At 40.2% G+C, this 20,631-nt stretch overlaps 1 protein-coding gene across 8 annotated transcripts in view; it reads right to left on the reverse strand.

The window, feature by feature from the left end:
* Nucleotides 1-3,846: 3,846 nt before the first annotated feature.
* The window catches only part of LOC123867158 (afadin), a 65,923-nt gene continuing 49,138 nt past the window's right edge, over nt 3,847-20,631 (reverse strand). For 5 of the 8 annotated variants that reach the window (XM_045909055.1, XM_045909059.1, XM_045909054.1 and 2 more), the window contains 19 exons: nt 20,276-20,414; nt 19,663-19,850; nt 19,174-19,464; nt 18,692-18,832; nt 18,276-18,393; nt 14,541-14,781; nt 13,812-13,964; nt 13,395-13,500; nt 11,784-12,316; nt 11,420-11,495; nt 10,891-10,978; nt 10,371-10,527; nt 9,463-9,580; nt 9,166-9,333; nt 8,301-8,512; nt 7,521-7,650; nt 6,849-6,955; nt 5,734-5,869; nt 3,847-5,559 (listed from right to left, as the gene is read on the reverse strand). In XM_045909055.1, coding sequence (XP_045765011.1) covers nt 5,515-5,559; nt 5,734-5,869; nt 6,849-6,955; nt 7,521-7,650; nt 8,301-8,512; nt 9,166-9,333; nt 9,463-9,580; nt 10,371-10,527; nt 10,891-10,978; nt 11,420-11,495; nt 11,784-12,316; nt 13,395-13,500; nt 13,812-13,964; nt 14,541-14,781; nt 18,276-18,393; nt 18,692-18,832; nt 19,174-19,464; nt 19,663-19,850; nt 20,276-20,414 — 3,147 coding nt within the window. In that variant the 3' untranslated portion in view covers nt 3,847-5,514. Of the gene's footprint in view, nt 5,560-5,733; nt 5,870-6,848; nt 6,956-7,520; nt 7,651-8,300; nt 8,513-9,165; nt 9,334-9,462; nt 9,581-10,370; nt 10,528-10,890; nt 10,979-11,419; nt 11,496-11,783; nt 12,317-13,394; nt 13,501-13,811; nt 13,965-14,540; nt 14,782-15,834; nt 17,821-18,067; nt 18,179-18,275; nt 18,394-18,691; nt 18,833-19,173; nt 19,465-19,662; nt 19,851-20,275; nt 20,415-20,631 lie in introns of those variants that run through there. The other 3 variants (XM_045909057.1, XM_045909058.1, XM_045909060.1) reach the window with 3 other exon arrangements.

Here is a 20,631-nt window from a genome sequence, read left to right on the forward strand (position 1 = left end):
GATACGCACGTAGTTTAGCACCTGCGATGTGGCTAAGGGAAATTTAATCTATCTAGTGCCACGGTTATTATAGTCCTAAGAGAAATTCTATAATTAGTAAAAATATTAAATGTACTTTATTAAGTATTTGTTAAGTCGTTTTTATAAGTTTGATATAAAATTTAATATACTATATAATTATATAATATCTCTAGAGTCTAGACTAATGATACGCGACTCGAAATGCATTCCCGAAATATCTTCCACTACATCGTTTGCGAGCCATGTTAAAGTTTATATATACAATTATTTCTTTTCCTCTGTGAGGATGCAATTATTATCATGTTGACGTGTTGATCGAGCGCCACTCATTTTTTAGTATACATTACATTTTAATTCCATAGAGTACAGTATTATATTAAGACAGGGCTTCTAATATTTAATTCTTCCATTGTTGTTATGCATTATTATGTGGTTGTATTTTATGCGCCAGGCTGTTTGCGTATTTTTACATATTATACTATACTCATAAACGAAAATAATATTTACCACCATAATTTATTCAAAATAGATAATATTATCAGGCTAAAAAGTCTTATTGTTTTAATAGCCCATATGCAACAAATACGTAAGGATAATCTAATCCCATTACATCTACATAATATTATTTTACTTTTTAAATTTAATTTTGCTTTATTTATTATTAAGAGTACAGTATATATTATAGTTAATTCATGTATAGATTAATAAAAGTACACAAGAGATCGATAAAAAATAAACAGTATGTTTTTTATCGACCTTCTGCAATGTGTAGTTACTTCAAATTAGGATGTTCAAACTACTACGTTTTACAAATCCGGCACCGCTATGTGGTGTTCGGAAATATTTCAAAATGTTACGAGGGGGCATTCAAAAAATGTGTATTTTTATATGAATTATAACAACTATTTACTATGGATGCCATTACACACGTGGCCGAATGCGCGAATGAATACGTGATACTTTATTTTATACTGTTTATATATTTCCATTGGCATTTACCTGTTTTAAGTGCTGTTGAATCATAATTATATTTTTCTATGTGATTGAAGTTATGTTCATCATCTCTTAAGTGTAAATAAAACAAGCTTTAATATTAAGTATGTTACTATCATAATTTAGTAAATTGTTAAATTGTAAATTTGTTGTAGGTTATGTCATATTGAGATTCAACTTCCTTGATGCCAATTTGTGTTGCATTTGTGGATGCAAAACTTCAAGTACCACACAGATACAGGATGGAAATGTTAAGTCTCCTCAGGCTATCCTCATAAAAGATTCAAAAACTTATACTGGTATAAACCTGGTGAAACCGTGTCGTAAGACGCTTGTCCCGCCGTCGGCAAAGAAGCGACTAGCTATTGATTATTTTCTCGCTCAAGAAACGTAAAATCAGTAAATACATAAAGTATTAATAGTTGATTGCTGACTGTTCATTCTGTCGGCGAGAACTCTCTCACTACTACTTTATCACAGCGAGCAGAGCTATCAAAGAAAAAAACTCGCTCAGCGACGCTCCCTTGGCGGTCAACAGTTTTCGTAGGAATTTAAGTACTTAACTATTACTGCGAAAACTGAGAAATGGTGCGCGTAATCACCCGTCGCACTCGTAGACTGGCTCATAGCCGAGTGACAAAACAACTCCAACCACACACTTTCTTGTCGTTGCTCGCTAACTCGTTTCTAGTTTTAGCTCAACTCGTTTCTCACTAATCATCGGTGGTCGGACAACTGCCTAAAGAATTGACTTTAACTTAAATTGACACATTCGTTCGTAACTTGAATACCATAAGTTTCGGCGATTATTTTTTTCTGATCAAACTAGGCACAACGGGATTCACTTTTGATGGTCTTTAGAAAACCATTCATTAGAAGCCATGGCCATTCATTAGAAGTATAGCTATTTTATCGAAACCCACTCCTGATTTTGACCATTCTTTATGGAAAAGTAAAATTATCAATATAATATTTCCGGAGTTGAGGTATGAGGAGCTATAAGGTTAAAAAAAATCTGATCACAGTAATGCATTGTTTCAATACAGTTTACCAAATTTTTGGATATTTATCTCTTAATATTATAAGAGATTAACATAATAATAATAAATAATAATGATTAATTGCCTGCAAACTCTTATTGCTTCCAACCTGTATTAAATTATATTTAACCAATATATTATAAGCGTCACTTGTTATAGGCCTCACACAGTGATCATTTTCAATATTTTGTGAACATTTAAGTATAATGTATTGATAAATTAATTAATTCAAGTATGTAAGGGCTATGGTGATAGACTTTTTTTTAGCCTTAGTTGCACGATATACTCGAGTTTTGTATTTCTAAACGTAATTTTATGGTAAAATGTATTGCACAAAGTCACCAAAGCCAAATAAATCAAAAATGATTTTCTATATCATCTTGATATATAATACTACAGTGACAACATGAAGTTCTTGTACCTGCACTATGATGTAGTCAGCTGTTTTCTTGGGACAAATTTTATTTGTTAATTATATAATTAATTAATTAATGGTTAAATATTTAACCATTTTAGATAACACCATTTAGTGTGTTTTTCTGTAAAGGGCAAAATCCTCTTGACCGTTGTATTCTAGTAATGGTTGTTACTATTAGGTGAATTTGAAAAATCAATATTTTTTATGTTTCAAAACAAGTGGAACTTTGTAAAACGCATCAAAGCCACACGGCACGTAAATTAACCTCGAAAGCAAAATATAAACACTGTTAAATTAATCACTTGTTTAATTTTGACTCCCAATAAGTTAAAAACACCTTCCTTTGTGCGTATTCACGTCGAAAGTGTGGGTGAAGTGCGCGATTTCACGTGAACACTCACAATGTTTCCAACTACACAATACGTTTGCGCGTGTGCAAATTGTATCCTAAACCGCTATGTTGCTAAACTGCTTATAGACTACTGGCCCATGTCCACAAAAATTATGGGTCATATGAACCACCAGGTGACGTATATAGGACGATATAAGAGCATAAAATTATAAGATTCAGCACTATGCCGTCACTTGTAAGCTGTCCAACTGAGTGCTGGTGAGAATTCAAAAGTGCAGGTAGAGTGTGTACATTTTGGTCATTTAATGTACGGCATTTTTACCATCGATGGATCCATGAAAAATAATAAGAAAGCGCGCAGTGCCGTAAAAAAATGGTGCGCCACAAAGTCGGTAATTTTTTTGATTTTCTGACAATTTCATAGTTTTCATAGTTTAGTTAGATTTTAGGATAAAAGGGTATCAGTCCGTCATTTTAGTTTAGAGATTGTGTGCAACTGAATTAGCAGTCTCATCTATCAGACTCTTCAGATAAATCGTTATATAAAAAAGAGAACTGAACAGTTGAAGGAAAATTCAAGTTTATATTAACTATATCAACTTAAATAGCTGAACACTTAAAACCCTCGGTTATGTATTATCCATGGTTATGTTAACTATTTGTGTACATGCCGCCGACTTACATAACCTTGGAGGTACTAGCCATAGACTACGGTGCTAGCGGGTGATTCGCTAACTCCAGTGTTCAAAGCTGAATGATAGCGCCACTTAAGCTCATTTGACATTAATTCGGTATCTATTTTTAATCCATTGAAGGTTTTCTACGAAAAAATATTTTATTCAACTCGGTGAAACAGCAATGTCGAACCAACCAATGGTGGCTATCAATGCTATGATTCGGTGTTGAGGTAGTGAATCATTCCGCTGATGGTAACTACTTTTCATTCTAAAAGGATGATATATCTATGAATATTTCCAAGCAGGGTAAGGTTCGATCAAGAAATGTGAAATAAAAATACCAAATGTAGCGATTGTTAATTTAATTTTGAAATTGCTAATAATTATTTATTAATTATTAAAGTACAATATCAGTTATATTCCTACCATTAATAATAATAATTAATTAATAGTGTAACATGTATTTTATTACACTATTTAATCTGGGTTTCTATTGGAGTAGGTACATAACTCCGTTGATAGAAATATAATATACCTACATTATGATCGCCAAAACAATTCTATAAAATATTTTACTCTTGCTAATTGACTATCGTTGGGTGAAATGCGGAAAACATAAGGTCTCCCAGTCACTACGCTAATGCTACGCTTTGTAGGCCTCATACTTACATTCATATGTTAACTTTCGATATAATTGTATTTTTAAATAAACTTTTACATAATACAACGGGTGTACAAATCCTCAACACAATAAAAGGTTTTTATTAACTACATTATGTACAATAAATTGGTGCCACAAAAAGGTAAATAATCTCTCTTGTTGACAGTAATAATATGCTATACAAGGAGCGACCATAGTATTGTGACCTGTAAATTGAGAGGCTGCTCTTCATCACGCCGTACGCCGATCATGTTATTATTTATTATTCATGTAAATTTTTGGCACAAATAGTGCTTAATGAGTACTGAAACTGTATTTACAACAAGGCTCATGTATTGCTTTAGATTGATATCATTTGTTTAGGGGAATACATAAGAGTTAATATACTTAATTATTATTTGCATAATACAAAGTTGTGATGAATTGTCAAACGAAACAGAGTTGATGGATGACATATTATATATTTTAAGAGGAATGCTTTACTAAAAGAGAAAATAAATGATTCATTCTTTGGAATGTAACGAAGCTTAAACATAAAGAAATATTTATATAATATGAACTTGTAAAAATGATAATCTTATTTCATTATTTTCTAGAAAATTTAAAGGCACCCACCTAATTTCATTTTATAATTATATTTATTGGTCCTTTCTGAAAAAATAATGTCACAATTTAAAATGTAATCATTAATCATCATAATAATGGCACACGGCTAATTTGGAGGGTTAACAATTCATTATTCTTAATTAGAGTGCCATAAATATTTAACACATACCTACTTATGTAAGTATTTAATTTGTTTTATTTTTGAATATAATCAAATAAATCTATAATATAATATGGTAGATGCTATATAATCACTAAACATTGCACTAGCTGCTAAGGCGACACAGTATTTTACGAATTAAAGTTCTAATCATAAAAATATAACTTTGAATTACCACTTACTTCTACGATTGACATGTAAATTGGTGCTAGGTCCCGTCAATAGTAAATCTTGCGGAATAACTTACAAAATACAAAAAGCTCTTTCTGGTCCATTATCAACCGTCATCTTCGAGTTAACTCGAAAATAACTAATAAATATTTCGAATAAATATTTAGTTATTTCGTAAGTTTCTGATTCATGTTGCTATAGTAAGTAATACTGAATATTTGTTTCATGTAAAACGAAATAGTTGCCATTAATGTCAAATACAATCGATTACATCGATAAGATTACTTTAACACGTGTTCTACGCCAATTAAAATAGCCATTATAATTTTGTCATACATGCATATTTTTATATCTATCATAAATTTGGAAATACGGTACCCTTAAATGGATATTCATTATTCATTTGCCCGATAATTTAATGTACAGCGTCAATATCTCGTTGTGCCCGTGATATTTTAACCTGCGAAACAATATCGTAATATTATTACTGTTACGGAATCGCAAAACGCAAACAATTTATTCAGTTATCATGATCATGACTTCAAGTATACAAAAACGCATTTTGGTGCATTGGTCTTGTAAGTTCAGGGCCTCATCGTGTGCGGGGTGCTTTCTAGTACGTTTTTTCACGTACCTTGTCCTTGGGCGTCGACTGTTCGCCCGACTCGAGTGCAAACATCTTCATTTTCTCTTTGAAGGAGAGTTGTTCGGGAACGGGCGCGGCCGGCGCGCGCGCCTGCGCCTCGGCCAACCGTCGCGCACGGGGATCCCTACAATTAATAATGTTTGAAATATTGGCAACTTAACGAAAAATAAGTCGGTTGAATTAATTAACTGATACTTAGATACTCAAAAAGCCAATAGCGATAATTGAAATATTTTCCACCACAAAAGTTAATGCTTCACGACTCACGAGCCTTTCTGATCAATCAAAAACCATGGGCAAGCATGTGGCCTTATCACCGAACTTTGCAAATTACAAAGCAATGTAATACTTAACTAATAACGCAATCAGTTCTGATTTGCAGAAAATATTAAGAATAAAATATACAGTTGCAGCAAAAAAATCAAATGTTTTCCTTTTTCGAATATGTCGAGCGTATCGTCTCTTCTTTGACCTAGCAGTAGATATCACGCACACATCTTGCTGCTAGGTGTCTTTGAAAATGGCGGTCAGGGGGTCGAAATTTTAAACAGAGGTTACTGGATCAAGTAGACTGTCAATACTATTATTATAAAGAGGTAAAGTTTGTAAGTTTGTAGGAAGTAATCTCTGGAACTACTGAACCGATTTTGAAACTTCTTTCACCAGTAGAAAAAAGCTACATTATTCCTGAGTGAATTTTTATTGTCAAAAAAAATTGAGATCTGTACGAAAATTGTAATGATCTACGGGGCGGGTCGTATCATCTAAAAGAGCTTCAGTTGCATATTATAAAATAGATTAGTATTTATTTTAAGCCCCTTCGTTTATAATTTATGATGAAAAAATAACAAATAAAACCGTCCTTCCATCTCCAAAGTTGGCAAGCTTAACAGAAAAAATTAAATCAGGTCTCTAACAAATACACCTCAACAAAGAAACTTAGTTTTGCAGTCCCAAATAAAAGTGACGGTAGGTTAATTATATTATACGTATGAAACTAAATAGGTAACTATTTGTGTTTCTTTACAAACGACGAAACCCTCGCACTTCCGGTGGTTTATCCACCTGGCGCATCTAGCTATGTGCAGCGTCAGTCAGCTCACCTGTACACCTCCTGCGCGCCGATGACGCCGGGCGTGTGCGCGGCGGGCGGCGCGGCGGCCGGCGACGCGCCGCCCGCCAGCATGCTCTCCGCCTCCTCGATGAAGCGCTGCGGACAAAACATTTACCCTGTTCCAGTGCTGACTGTTGATACGCGCGGCTAGGCGACCCCTCTCCTCTAACTTCACCCTGCTTCCCTTACATTAATGTAATTCAATAAAGTTGGCTTCAATTACATTAATGTAATTGAATAAAGTTGGTAAAAAAAAGTTGCAAGTGAAGTTAGCAGAAAGGGCAAAACCGCGCCTGTTAGTATGCCGTCTGTGGCGTGTGTGGTGTGTGGATGCACTTTCACAGAGGCTAGTTGATAGGTGTGTGTCAAATGTACACTGTCTCTATGTAAGTCCCTCGTCTTTCATTGTTAACCTAAGCGGAGCGGAGACATGTGTACAGTTCGTCCACTGGACACATCTCCTCTCCTCTCCGCTTAGGTGGATACCGGGCTTCAACGCTACCACTGGAGCGCGTGTCTATACCCTTTAAAACTAAAAGTATGGTTGGACTGATTTCGTGAGAAAAAACATCTGTAAAGTCGCGGTCGCGCGCGCGGAGCGATCGTACGGTATGATGCCGCCCATGGTAGACGCCAGGGCGGCACCGTGAGTTGTACTCACGTCAGGGTCCTCTCTGGCGGCGGCGGGCGGGTCGAGCGGCGGCGGCGAGGAGGCGGGCGGCGCGGGGGGCGCGGCCGCGGCGCGCTCGTGGAACGACACGCGCTTGTCGCGCGCGCCGCTCACTGGCGACCTGCGACACGACAGCGGGATTAACACCGCGATAACACCACTAAATCTCTCAATGTCAAAAAATCTGCGTCTACTTCGAGCAACGTAATCAACGAGGAACTCTTAACGCAGATAATTCTGTAACTAATAGCGACATTCAGCGTGAAGTGCGCTAACCAACATATCGGTTCGTAATGTACTCGCGATTCGAAAGTGCATTACGTCATTCAAAAATAGAGTGATCAAAGATATGACGAGTCTCATGGAGCGAGTCAAGGTAACGGTCCAGGAGGCCTCATCAAAAACGAATAAACAATCACGTCTGGGTCAACCCTGTGGAGATGGGTAGGGCACAGTACAGCGTGTCCATACTGTGCACGTTACACGTTACAACTTGCTCGAAGGGCCCGCACGCTGCGGACTGGTGGGCCGCTCGCTCGCTGCCCATTTTTTGCAATTGTATGTTGTCACTATAAAATGTATGTACAGAGAACGACTTTAAAGCCATATATGAATGTATATTCTTTTACTGTGCGTGACCTGTATCGTGTAAGTGAGCTACGACCTTAAAACCTCTGCTTCCTTGTCCCTGATCCACTTACGTGATGAAATGAGAATTGCAAGTGAATGAAGTAAAAATTGTTACTGTCCTAATAGCACAAAGATACTCACTGAGGCGGCGGTTCGTGATGAGGCGTCGCAGGCGGCGGTTGCGCGGCGAGCGGCGCGTCGAGCGCGCGGCGGCCCGCCATCACCGCGAAGGACGAGCCGCGCTCGGGCGGCGGCGGCGGGCCGGCCGCGCCGTCGTCGGCCGCCGCCGTCAGCGACAAGTTGCTCACGCTAGCCGACACCTCGGTTATGCGGCTCGTCTCCGACAACATGCTCTGTGGAAGATCATCCAGTTACAGGCGCGAGACTACTACATAACGCGTCATGAATGTCAAAAAATTGAGAATGCTGCGCAATTCACGAACCATAAAAGATTTGATCAGAGTCAATTCGCTGGAGAACCATCATCGGAACTTGGAAAAGTCGCAAATTCGCAGAGCTAAGTTGGCAACCAAACATAGTGAAACAAAGACCACGCGTGAACGATTCGATGTAAGATTCTATATGAAGCACACTGCAGGGCGCAACGGCAATAACGAGTGACTGCTACAGCGCGGGTACAAAGCGTGCCGCAGAGTGAACGTCTTCACAAAATTCGCTTCCTTTTGACCTTTGAGGAGTTGCGAAACAAATCCAAATCAGAGAACTTTAAGTAGTACTAGACTAGACATGTTACTCTGAACAATTATTTTTGCGGAAAGGCAACTCATTTTTCAGTGCATAGATAAGATACTTAATACTAGACAATCCAGTGTCATACTGCAGATTATGCACATTAACTTTGACTGCTTCATAGATCCCGATTTTTGTGTGAAACAGATTTTTTTTTAATAAGGCAAACCGCTTATCTCTGCAGTTTTCACAAATATCAATTAAATTTTAGTAAAAGTAAGTGACCGTGAAACTAAGCAAGCTCCCCACAACGTACCGTGTGGGACGTGAATCCGTTGGTGAGTTCTGGCCGGGGCGCCGACTTGAGGATGGACTTGGGCGGCGGCGGCTGGCGCGCGTCCCGCTCCATTTCTCGCTCTCGATCAGGCTCCGGCGACGGGCTCTCTTCCTCCTCCCCGCCACCCTCTCTTTCCCCTCCCTCATCCTGTATTATATATTATTATTATTATATGACTATTAGTAGTCTAGCAATTATTATTAGAGAGCTGTTATCTAAACACAGGTTTTAATATTTAAAGAAACAAAAAAAATATGAAATCAAATAGTTATTAACCTGGTGCATGGTGGCGCGGCGCTCGAAGTCGCGCTCGAGCTGCAGCGCGCGCAGCTGCTGGTTCTGCACGGGCGTGCGCGCGCTGCCCAGCGACACCAGCTGCGCGATGGCCGCGTCCCTGCATACGAGTACCACTGATCAACGCATAGGGAGAATCCGCACACTTTTGTCCCGATATTTTATTTTTCGATACAATGAAGATGATCCTTACATGAAACTGAGTCGATCGACGTTTAAAAAAAAAGTTGTCAATTTTATTGATTTTTATGTACAACTCACGCTTGATCAAATAATTAAATACGCCAAAATTGTTTTCACAAAAAAAAAAAGACTTTAAAAGGTTCTCAAGAAAGTTTCCCTGTATCTCCTATACTTTTGGATTTTCCCATACAGTCCCAGTTAAACAAAACAGACTCACAAGACATGAAAACTCGCATTAAAATCTGTTGCGTAGACTTCGGGAAGCGACTTTGTTTCTACCCGACTACGGCAAAGCCAAAAGGAAGGGTTATGATTTTGGCAGTCTATATATTATGTATGTTTCCATCTGTGTGTTCCATCGTAGCGCCTAGACTACTGAGATGATTTTGATGAATGAGGTGTCAATCGCTTCGTTATTATGGTCTGGGTAGCATAGGCATATTTACGAACGAATATTTAAAATACGAACAGTCTGGCAGATGTTACATCTGAAAAAGTAGGGGCCTCTAATTTTTTTTTGCTTGACTTTAAAAATACCACTTACGAAATGGAAGGTTATCTTGTTGAAGTAATACTTCTATGGGCGCGACTTGAGAATAGCTCAAGATCATTGGACGGAAGTAATGTTTGCGTTATTTTACCGGGGTATACCGATGCATCCGGCGGCTCCGACGCGCTCGCCACGTAGGGCTCTGCATGACGCTTACCTCCTGGCCCTGGCGGCGGCGCGGCGCGCCTCGGCCTGGCGCTCGCGCTCCTCGCGCTGCCACGGGTTGTGAGCGGGCGGCCGCGCGCGTTCGCCTGCGCCGCCCGCGGGGTACACCGACACGGCCGGCGGCTCCGACGCGCTCGCCACATACCGCTCTGCATCAACATTATTCTTATTAGACACATAGATTGAGATCTAAAGATTTGCATTTGGTGACAGTATGTTTTCCTTTCACAGCGAAATTACTGCACTTACAATCGTTTGTTACATTCATTTAACTAGATGGTTTTCTCTTTCTTGATTCTAGTACGATACGATGCAAGTGCACTCGCACGCGTTTTAGCATTTTAACACGGGTCAATAACTATGCGTGCGGGGAGCCAGAAGGAGACGACTACAAGGTTTTACTACAAACTACGAGCTATACCGGGCCCAGGCATTAGGGTGTCCAGTGGTATTGGATGTGTGTATGTACTTATATAAAATAGGATGTTCTGTAAACACCAGAAAATACTCACCGTCATCAGGTTGCACGCTCGAGGTAGATTGGTTCTGGGAGTGCTGCATATATTGGTCGTCTAACTCTGTTTCTGATCTTCTCGTAATCTGCAAAAAAATTTACAAGTTTTACACACACACAACACATACGATAGGGTTCCTTTCCTGATAGGGTAACTTATACAAGTGTAACCAGAACGCTAGCAAAAAAGAAGACAAGAGACAGTACTGATCATATTTACGCGTTATCAAAAAAGGAATTTTTTTTAACTTCCCGTATTTATTAAAAGTTTACAATATATTGCAAATGAAACATATGACTGACGCTAGATGTTAACAAACGTTATTTAAATAGGCAACCCGAGTTTTGCACGCTTTACAACGCGAGTTTGCAAAATACTTACTAGTAAAAAAAAAACTTTTTGAAAATAAAATACAAAACAAGGCAAATGGTTATTGGCATTGGATTGTGTTTAGGTAGTATAATAATAATCCTAAGTTTTTGCCAGGGTTCTGGTTACACCTTGTATGTTGAACTATTGAATTTACCTCCGAAACGGGTTTAGGAGCAACCGGCGGTTGGGACCGTTGTGGGGAAGGCGGTCCGGACGGATGCCAGTCGTATCTGTCAATTACAATCATAATGGGTCAATTCAAAGAACTATATATATGTATTATACTTTTGTAAAATCTAAAATCTATTACATACGAAGAACTTATGTGATACATCTTTTTCATGTTAAATGTACCTATTCTGCATTCTGCTTTTTCAAATTTGTTTGTTCTTGCTTTTTAAGGCTTCTGGTAGAAATCTCTTAACCCATCGAGCGTCCAGCCGAGATAAGTTGTCCTTCAGTATTTATGCTTAAGTTATTACGTTTCTGGTACAAAAAAAATTGAAATGATCACAAACCTTTGCGATTGAGCTTGTTGATTGTGATATCCTTGAGTGGGAGCCTGCGATGTGTGTACGTACTGCGAGTGCATGTTCAGATGCATGCCTTGCGGCAGTTGCGGCGAGTAGTGCGCGTTGCTATGCACATGCATCTGGTTCTGCCCCGGTTGACTACCAGCATGCACGTGCCCCATGCCCCCTTGATTCGGCTGTGCAGTTGTATGCACGTGCATGGACCCTTGGTTTGTTTGCACGTGAATTGGAGCTTGGTTGGATTGAGCATTCGCATGGACGTGCATTGAGCTCGGACTGGGTTGCGCGCCAATGTGAGAGTGCGCCGTATTCGCTTTCTGCTGAGCCTGTAATTGTTGCAACTGGTGTTGCTGTTGATAATGTTGCTGCTGTAATTGTTGTTGTTGTTGTAATTGTTGAAACTGTTGTTGTTGTTGTTGCTGCTGAAACTGCTGCTGTTGTTGTTGTTGTCGTCTCGTGACTTCCTCGGACATTTCAGCTAGCTTAGCCGCTCGGATACTTGCCGCATTCGCCTGAGCCTGATAAAACAGAGATCATATTACAATGGATACTTCTTCAAATCATCTTAACGTTTAACGGAACCACCTAACCAACCACAACGAAACACGCTTCTAATAAAGAATTATCTGACTTGGTTGCCTAAGCCTAGTGGTGAAGACGTCGGCGACCTACTCCAGATCGTGGGTCCGATCCCGGGCACGGACCTCTAATTTTTCGGGATTATGTCCATTTTGAGCAATAGGAATGATGACTACTAGTCAAATCAGCGACTTTTTATCAAACGTCAAAACACTCGCTTAGTGCTTGTGGAGGAGTGCTAATGGAGCTTGTATGAAATACACAGATGTAACGTCATAAACATTTGACGTACTTTTTTAGTTAAATCGATACTCTAAAATGGTTATCAAACTTAAAACTAAACTAAAAACAGCGGGCGTGGATTTTACAAATTTTGGAACTATTTAATAATTCTTAAGAAATAATTTATTTTTGACAAAGTTATCATCCCAATTAAGTTTTTTTTTTATTCACTATAGGCAAGCGCTTGACCACAATCACATTGATGGAAAGTGATGATGTGGTCTAAGATAGGACGCGTTTACCTAGAAGGTGCCTATTCACTCTTGTTTTAAAGATATCTGGATTGTAATTGGTAGGAAACACAGATCGCGGAAGTATCACTTGCTCTAACGGTGAAGGAAAACATCGTGAGGAAAACTGCATACCTAAGAGTGTTTCATAATGTCCTCAAAGGTGTGTGAAATCTGCGAATCCGCAATTGGCTAGTGCAGCATGGCAGACAGCCTACACTCTTCTCATTCTGAGAACACCCGTGTTCAGTAGTGAGCCGGTGCTGGGCGGATGGGGATGATATTTAGTCGAATTAAATAACGTATCGGTTACGCTATCAAACCCTTAAAGAACTTAGGGATTTAATTTTCAAAAATCCTTTCTTAGCGAATGTCTACGTTAACTAAATGTATAATAACTATCAGCAAACCAAATTTCAGCTTGATCCAGCCTTTACTTTGAGCTGTGCTTTGATAGATCAGTCTCCTTTTCTTTTATATATTCAGATCGTATGATCGGACTTACCTGGTGCTGAAGGTTAGCGGAGGGCTCCGACGCCTGGTCGCCGGTGGCGCCGAAATGCGCCGACTGCGGGCGGCCGCTGCCCGTCGAACTGCGGAGCGATGACCATCTGAGAGTCAGATGATCATGAGTGAGATTCATTGGGTACTTTATGGTACGTTTAAACGCGTCTCCATACGTATTACGCAGATATTTAGGTATATTATTTGTTTTCAAAGTCAAAGTCAAATTTTTGTCAAAGTCTTTTGATTCCTTATTCCTTATTTATATATAATACTATTTATACAGCGAATAACATTTCTGTTTATTATTGTGTAATCACTGCGTTCGAACTTCACGAATACCGTCCTAAGCTCCACAAGCATTTGGACCTGCGAAGTAACCACAAAATTATACAAGTTTCGTGACGCGCATACATACCTATCCTGCAAGGGATGATGGTGGGCGTGCACGGAGGAGAGGTTCTGGTAGAAGGAGTCGCTCTGGGCGGACAGGTTGTGGCTGCTGCGCGACTTGTGCGCCCACGCACTGCCCGCCGCGCTCGCTCCGCCGCTTAGCGTCGACATGGTGCTGCTGTGACATTAGCTTAGTGAAAACATCATAAATCGTAACAGTATACCTACTGATTATTGCAGAAAATGATATGAGGAAACGTTGAAATGTTCTAAAATTGCTACACAAATTTGCTTTGCCTCTACTAATAGCTGCAGTTATCCTTCTCAACGGCAAAGCTTCTATGTAAAAGAACTGAACAACATTTAAAAACCTTGTCGTCGATTAAAAATAGGTTTTCAACGCTTAGGCAACGCTACGTAGCGACAATACTTGCATTCGCTAAATATGATTGCGAGTATAATGAATGCGATTGTAGATGCAAATGATTAAAATGATGCGGATCTTTTGCAAATGCGAATGCGATTATTCGTACCATCCCTGATTAAGGTAAAAAAGAGGATTCCGCCTTTTATTTCACCAATCATCATTGACAGAAATAAAATTAAACCCAGTTAAAGTAATTTGTCCAACAGTTATTACTTATTTGGTTTTGTACTTCTGAAACATTTAAATATATACTGAGGAACTCCACAGAAACACAGACAACATTATAGCCGAAAACCTGCAGTAACTCTGGAGAAGGGTCTTACTTACCTGGTCTGCAGCGGCGTGTGCGCGGCTTGCGGCGAGAGCGCGCTCGGCGGATGCATCTGCTGCGCGAGGTGCGAGGACGAGGCGTGCGAGGCGGGCGAGGCGGGCGACAGCGGCGAGGCGAGCGGCGCGTGGTGCAGCGCCGGCGTGCTCTTGCTGGGCTTCACGGGCTCGGCCGCGAGGCGAGACGGCAGGTCACGCTCCGAGGCTCGTCGCGCCGCACCACCGCTGACGCCTCCAGCGCCTTTATTTAACCAGGTAATATAAACTACATATTCTTATTTGAATTAAAACAACTTATTAATGAATAAGTAACACTAAACTATATTTAATAATATGATTTAACAAAAGATCAATTGTTGTATGTACCTACGACGAAAAACATTTCAATACTCTATCTAATAGCTGAAAACATACCTATCGTCATTTAGCCGAGCTAAACGTGAAAGAGACTATTTATTCGTACAGAAAAAATATTAAAAACTTGACAATGTGGCTAATTCTGTTGTACACAATCAGTCAACTTATTTACAACTGAAGTTAATAATTAATCTAAGTGTAATCTGTCGATATGTTACCTAGCAACGCTGTTATTTACGAATCACAATGTTGCTAAGTAACTTATCGACACATTACGGATAGTTAATTTATTAATATTTGATGTTAATCTATAATGCTACCTCCGAAAAAGGATAGCACTAGATTTAGACCTGTCAATTTAACTATGTTTATGATTTTTAATTCGATGGAATTCTGACAGATGTCATTTTAGACATTGGGTGGGTTATTTTGAAAATCAGTTACCACCGGTTTGACGCCATAATAGGTACTCTAAATACCTACCAACATAAACAGCCATAAGCCGTACCTAATATTAGAGATTTACAAAGCGTCCTACATTGCTCTAGCTAGCCTGTTGTTTTTTTCTCCCACATTGTTTCATTTTTTGCTTATTTAATAAAGTGTCAATTGAAATAGTGTTCTTTTAATTAATAATTTAATAAAAAATTACGCCGTTATATAACTAATTCTTAGAACTCATAGATTATTTTATTTGAATTTGTTAACTTCATTTGTGGGAACTGTTTTATATCTGGTAACATTAAGAAATGTGAGAATTCCACTAAAGAATTAAAAATCAGACTATAGGTTGAGAGATTGTTCACAATAGAATTAACCACATTAGTATTAAAGAATGTCTTAGGTAAGTATTAAGAGACGTTCATTCACAGTATATAAATTAAAAGCTAAATCTTATTCTATGTAATATTTTGTACAATGATGTGGCATTTAATTGTCTTAAAATAAAAAGACTTAAACAATATAAAATGTGCAATAGAAATTAAAAATACCCAAATATAACGGGAAATAAAAGAAAACACCATAACGCACTTAACGTTCTTTTTAATGGAAATAAATGTTCGCAAAAAAATTGGAAGGACAACCATGCTCTACAAACTCAAGTTAAAAAATAAAACCAAAGGTACGGAAGCCGTGCGTATATAACACACCTATTTCATGCTCGGTGTGTGAGTCGGCTTACACGAGGGAGGCTGCGGTCCTGCTGTGCGTGCATGCGGCGCAGCGTGATCACAGACGCTGCTCACGTCGGGGCAGCTCTGCACCGAAGCGACCCACTCGCTCTCACTCGTCCGCAAATCGCAAATGCTACGCGACAACTCCACGGATGACACGTGTTTACGTTCCGTCGCTTTCTTGGTAGAAGCACATTCACTTTTCAGGCTCTCCCTTTCTACAAGTAATGCCTTGCCTCGGTCGGTTTGCTGTGAGTTTTCACTTGAGTGGTTGGATTTCAGAATAATATTTTCTAGCGTGATAGTTTTCGGCTTCTTCTCAATAATTTCGGTAAACACATAACTGCTAGTTGTAGAAACGTTTGGGTCGGTATGGTCTTCGGAGGGTAAATTAGGAATCTCGAACTCGTTACCTTGGGCTAGAGTGTCTCCGCTTCCACGGGATCCGAATTTGGACCAATCCTCGAGCTGAATGAGAATACTTTTGACTTCGTCCTCAGACATTTTATCAGATTTAGTGCTTGTTTCCGTCTTATCCGGCTCATACTGGATATTCGCCAAGCTAGCACTGATAGGCAAATTGCTTGTTTTACACATTTCCCTCTTCACTTCTGAGCTTAAATTCGGACTTGATTGACAGTTACGTTTGTAGCTTTTAACGCAATACTTGAGGTTAATCTGGTTAAAATGTTTCGTTAAAGCCTTAACTTTCCCGAACGCAGGTCGGTACTCATCGGGCGATTTCCAAGATTTCCTATCTACATTTTCTAACATAACACCAATTTCTGCTGGATTACTGGTAACTTTTCTAACGTGAACTACATCGTTCGAAAGTTCCTCTAGTGATTCCGATGTAGAAATGGACGGCCCTTCAGTATCGTCAGATTTACTAGATAATGATTTAGAAACAGAAAATAATGTTTTTCGGAGACGCGAGTGAATCTTGTTTATACTATTAGATTCTTGTGTCAGGGTAAGACTTAAGTCTTTTTTACTTCTGTGTGCGACGCGAGGTTTCACTTCCGGCTGCAGAGGTGGGCTAGGAGTTTGACATGTAGCATCTGCAGTTTTAGGTTTGCTGTCGTCGGGCTTATCTAACGAAAGCGATGGAAGTATTCTGCGTATTTTAGGAGTAGCCACTTTCCTATCAGTGCCATCGCTTTCGAATATAACCGGTTCAGAATTCGGCTCATCTATATATGGAATCTGCTGGGCTTCCGGCTGTGGTGTGCGGCAACACTCGCACGCACTTACGCATTCATCGACACCTGTGCACCTTCCTCTGTAATCGTCTTCTTTTGTACGAAAATTAAATAAATCTAATGTGAGTTTAGTATCTATCGGCTTCATCTCAGGGGGTAAACATATAGCTTCCCCGCTTTCGCTAGACTGATCGTAGCTCGCGGGCGGATCGAGTATGGGCGCCGGTAAGTCCATCGGCACGTGGGTATCTTGCGACAGTGTGTCGCACGAGTCTTGTGCGTCGACATCCTCACACGTAAAAGTAAATATTGGTATCTGAGGTGGAGGCATGCGGGCGTCTCTGAGTTCTAAAGGACACCCCGGTGTTACTGGAGATAAATCCTCTTGCAGTTGATTGTTTTCGCGATCTAATGTAATTATTAGCCTAGGAATGGAACCATGATAGTGGGGCTGGAAATCTTCGGTCTCATCTGTGCTAGACTCGGAAGTCTCATCTCTTAAGATATTACTATGACAACGATTGTGGTAAGAGTGACGACCGGAACCTGGAATCAAATATATTTTTAGGCCTAAGATTGTAAGACCTGCAATTTATTTCCAAGAATAAGCAAAACCAAACTCAAAAAAACCATACCTTCGAACTATTGAATTATTATCGCATTGATAATATTATTGAGAATATCCGCAAACAAAAATTATGCGATAAAACAGAAGAAACCACCGTCCAAACGAAACGAAATTGCAACACAATTTTTTAAAACCAAACAAAAAATCCTCAGAAAGATAAATTGCCTGCAGTGACGAGCTCTGTGAGCGGCGAGGCCGGTTTCAATAACGCCGGGTGAGGGTTTGTGAAGGTTCCCGAATTGCGACTCGCTGGATCTTCGTACAGTACTTCTTCGTCTAATAAAATTGAAACAAGGTAAAATCACCAGTGGTTGAATACAAAGATTTTTTAAATTTATTTAAAACTTTCGAGATGGACAAAAATAAAGCATACCTTGTCGTTGGTTGTAGGCCGGCTGATGCAAAAGGGTCGCCAAACCGTGGAGCACGGCACCTTGCTTAGCTACTTCCAGCGTGACCGTAGGACCCGTCCGTACTAAATATTCTGCTGCCTACAAAAATATAAAACGAATTTAATTACTCAGGTAAAAAACGTAGTAATTTTGTCATTTGGTTAGTTTTCTATATTATGTTTACACTTCTACCAGATTTTGCATCTAAATGTATTACACTAACTGTTTTTTCCTGATATCGATTTATTCATGCGATACATTATCCATATATTATATGCCCGTCAGCAATAAACATAGCAAAATTATATTAATTTTGAGTAAAGTGCCACCCGGCACCGCCGACTTTAGTATGTAGATGCCCAACTAGTTCTGCGCGGCACCTGGAGCTATACGATACCTTCTCTTGCGTGATGCCGACTAGCGAGTGTCCGTCGACGGAGAGCAGCTGGTCGCCGGCCGCCAGACGCCCGTCCGCCGCCGCCGCGCCGCCCGGCACCACCGACTTTATGTAGATGCCCAACTTGCTCTGCCCGGCACCCTATACATTATGAAATTGCATGTTAAACGTTAAATGGCTAATTCACGAGTGTGCTTCTCTAACTTGTTTGACATTTAAAAACTCACGACCTGTCTTCCTCTTTGAACACTTGTAATAGTAGGCATCAATTATTTTTATCAAATCGTAATTTACTACTACTAACTCATTACTAACCTAAGTTAGTTTATACTTGTTGTTGTTTACTCATTCAAAATTTTGTTATTTTGTTTTGTTGTACTCATTGTTTATTGCAAAAGATGAATAAATTAATTTTCTTCTTCCTTTCTAATTTTTTACGAGTGCGGACTGGTCCGAAGAATAACTTATTAGCGTAGGCATACCTTAGCGGCAACGATGCTCAAGCCCATCCCGTTAGAGTTCTTGTGCAGCTGAACGATGTGCACGCGCGGGTGGTCGTGCGGCGCGTGCGCGGGCGCACCGTAGCCGTGCATGTACACCGTCCATAGCCCAAGCGCGTGCGGCTGGTGCGCCAGCCGGCACAGGCCGCCGCGCTGCAGCGGCGCCACAAACTCCGCCAGGCCAGGCGGCACGCCGCGCACCACCTCCGCGCTGAACCCGTCGCCCGGGATCAGCAGCGCCGCGCCCAGCCACACGCTCTCTTCTAGTGTTATCTGTGTACAACCAAACTTATAATGTGAAAGTGTGTCGGTCTGTCTATTTGATACCTTTTCACTAGCCATCGGTTTAATCGATTTTGACAAAAACCTGTCCACGCCAACACTTGCACCGAGTTCAGCTTGAAGCACGCGTCCAGCTTCAAGTTCTTCGGCAATGTGCCCGAGATCAGAGCAGCTACAACAACATCGTACCTCTCGTCCGTCAGCGCGATAAAGCTCGTCGGCCCGCGAGCGCGCGTGCGCGACGGCCGCGTCCACGAGCTCCGGCGGCAGCAGCGGCGCCAGCAGGGCGCGCACTTGCACAGAGTTCAGCTTGAAGCACGCGCCCAGCGCGCCACACACGTCCTCCGCGCTACGGTACGTGCCCGAGATCAGACGAGCTGGATATCAAAACATTGTTTGAAACTTTAACGCCTAGAGGTTAACTTTTCCATAATTAACGCGTCATAGTCAAGGCAGTATCTATTTGGAGTAGGTGGATCATAAAATCGAACGTATTCTTTTAATGGCTCCAGGTACATTACCAGGAATGATAATTGCACTGGACGTGGATTCACAAACATAGGCAGAACTTTATCAAACAAAATCCCATATCTCAGTAATAATGGATTTTAGAGAAAAATTTAAAAGGAAAAAAATTGTAATTAAATTTTACATAAGTTACAGTTGATTGCAAATCGAAAAGATTATTTTTACTGTTTCAAAAACAACAACACACAATGACATGAAAATGCATAAAAAACTGTCGAGTCACTATTGTTTACAGATACTTATGTATATTACTCTTCCTTTCTCGCTAGCGTACCTGCTTGGTGCGTGCGAGCCAGGTGGCAGTCCGCGGCCAGCTCCAGGCCCTGGCGCTCGGCCCACGCCGCCACGAGCGCCAGGCGCGCCGACAGCGCCGCGCCCCAGCGCGCGCTCACCGTGCCCGCCTCCGTCACCAGCTGCAAACATTTATTTCTTTTTAGAATTCCGCCTGAGTGTCACATCCATTAAATTTATGTTCCTAACAATTACAAATGGTTCTACAAATTTCTTGCGAAAACACATTTGTACATATGTACATTTGAACATGGGGATTTTCGAAGCGAATTTTTTTTCTTTAATTCATTTTTATTTTACATTTTTAATCATTATCAAAAGCTTTCACAATTTTTTAAT

The sequence above is a fragment of the Maniola jurtina genome, chromosome 7 (genome assembly GCF_905333055.1).
Source record: "Maniola jurtina chromosome 7, ilManJurt1.1, whole genome shotgun sequence".
NCBI lineage: Eukaryota > Metazoa > Arthropoda > Insecta > Lepidoptera > Nymphalidae > Maniola > Maniola jurtina.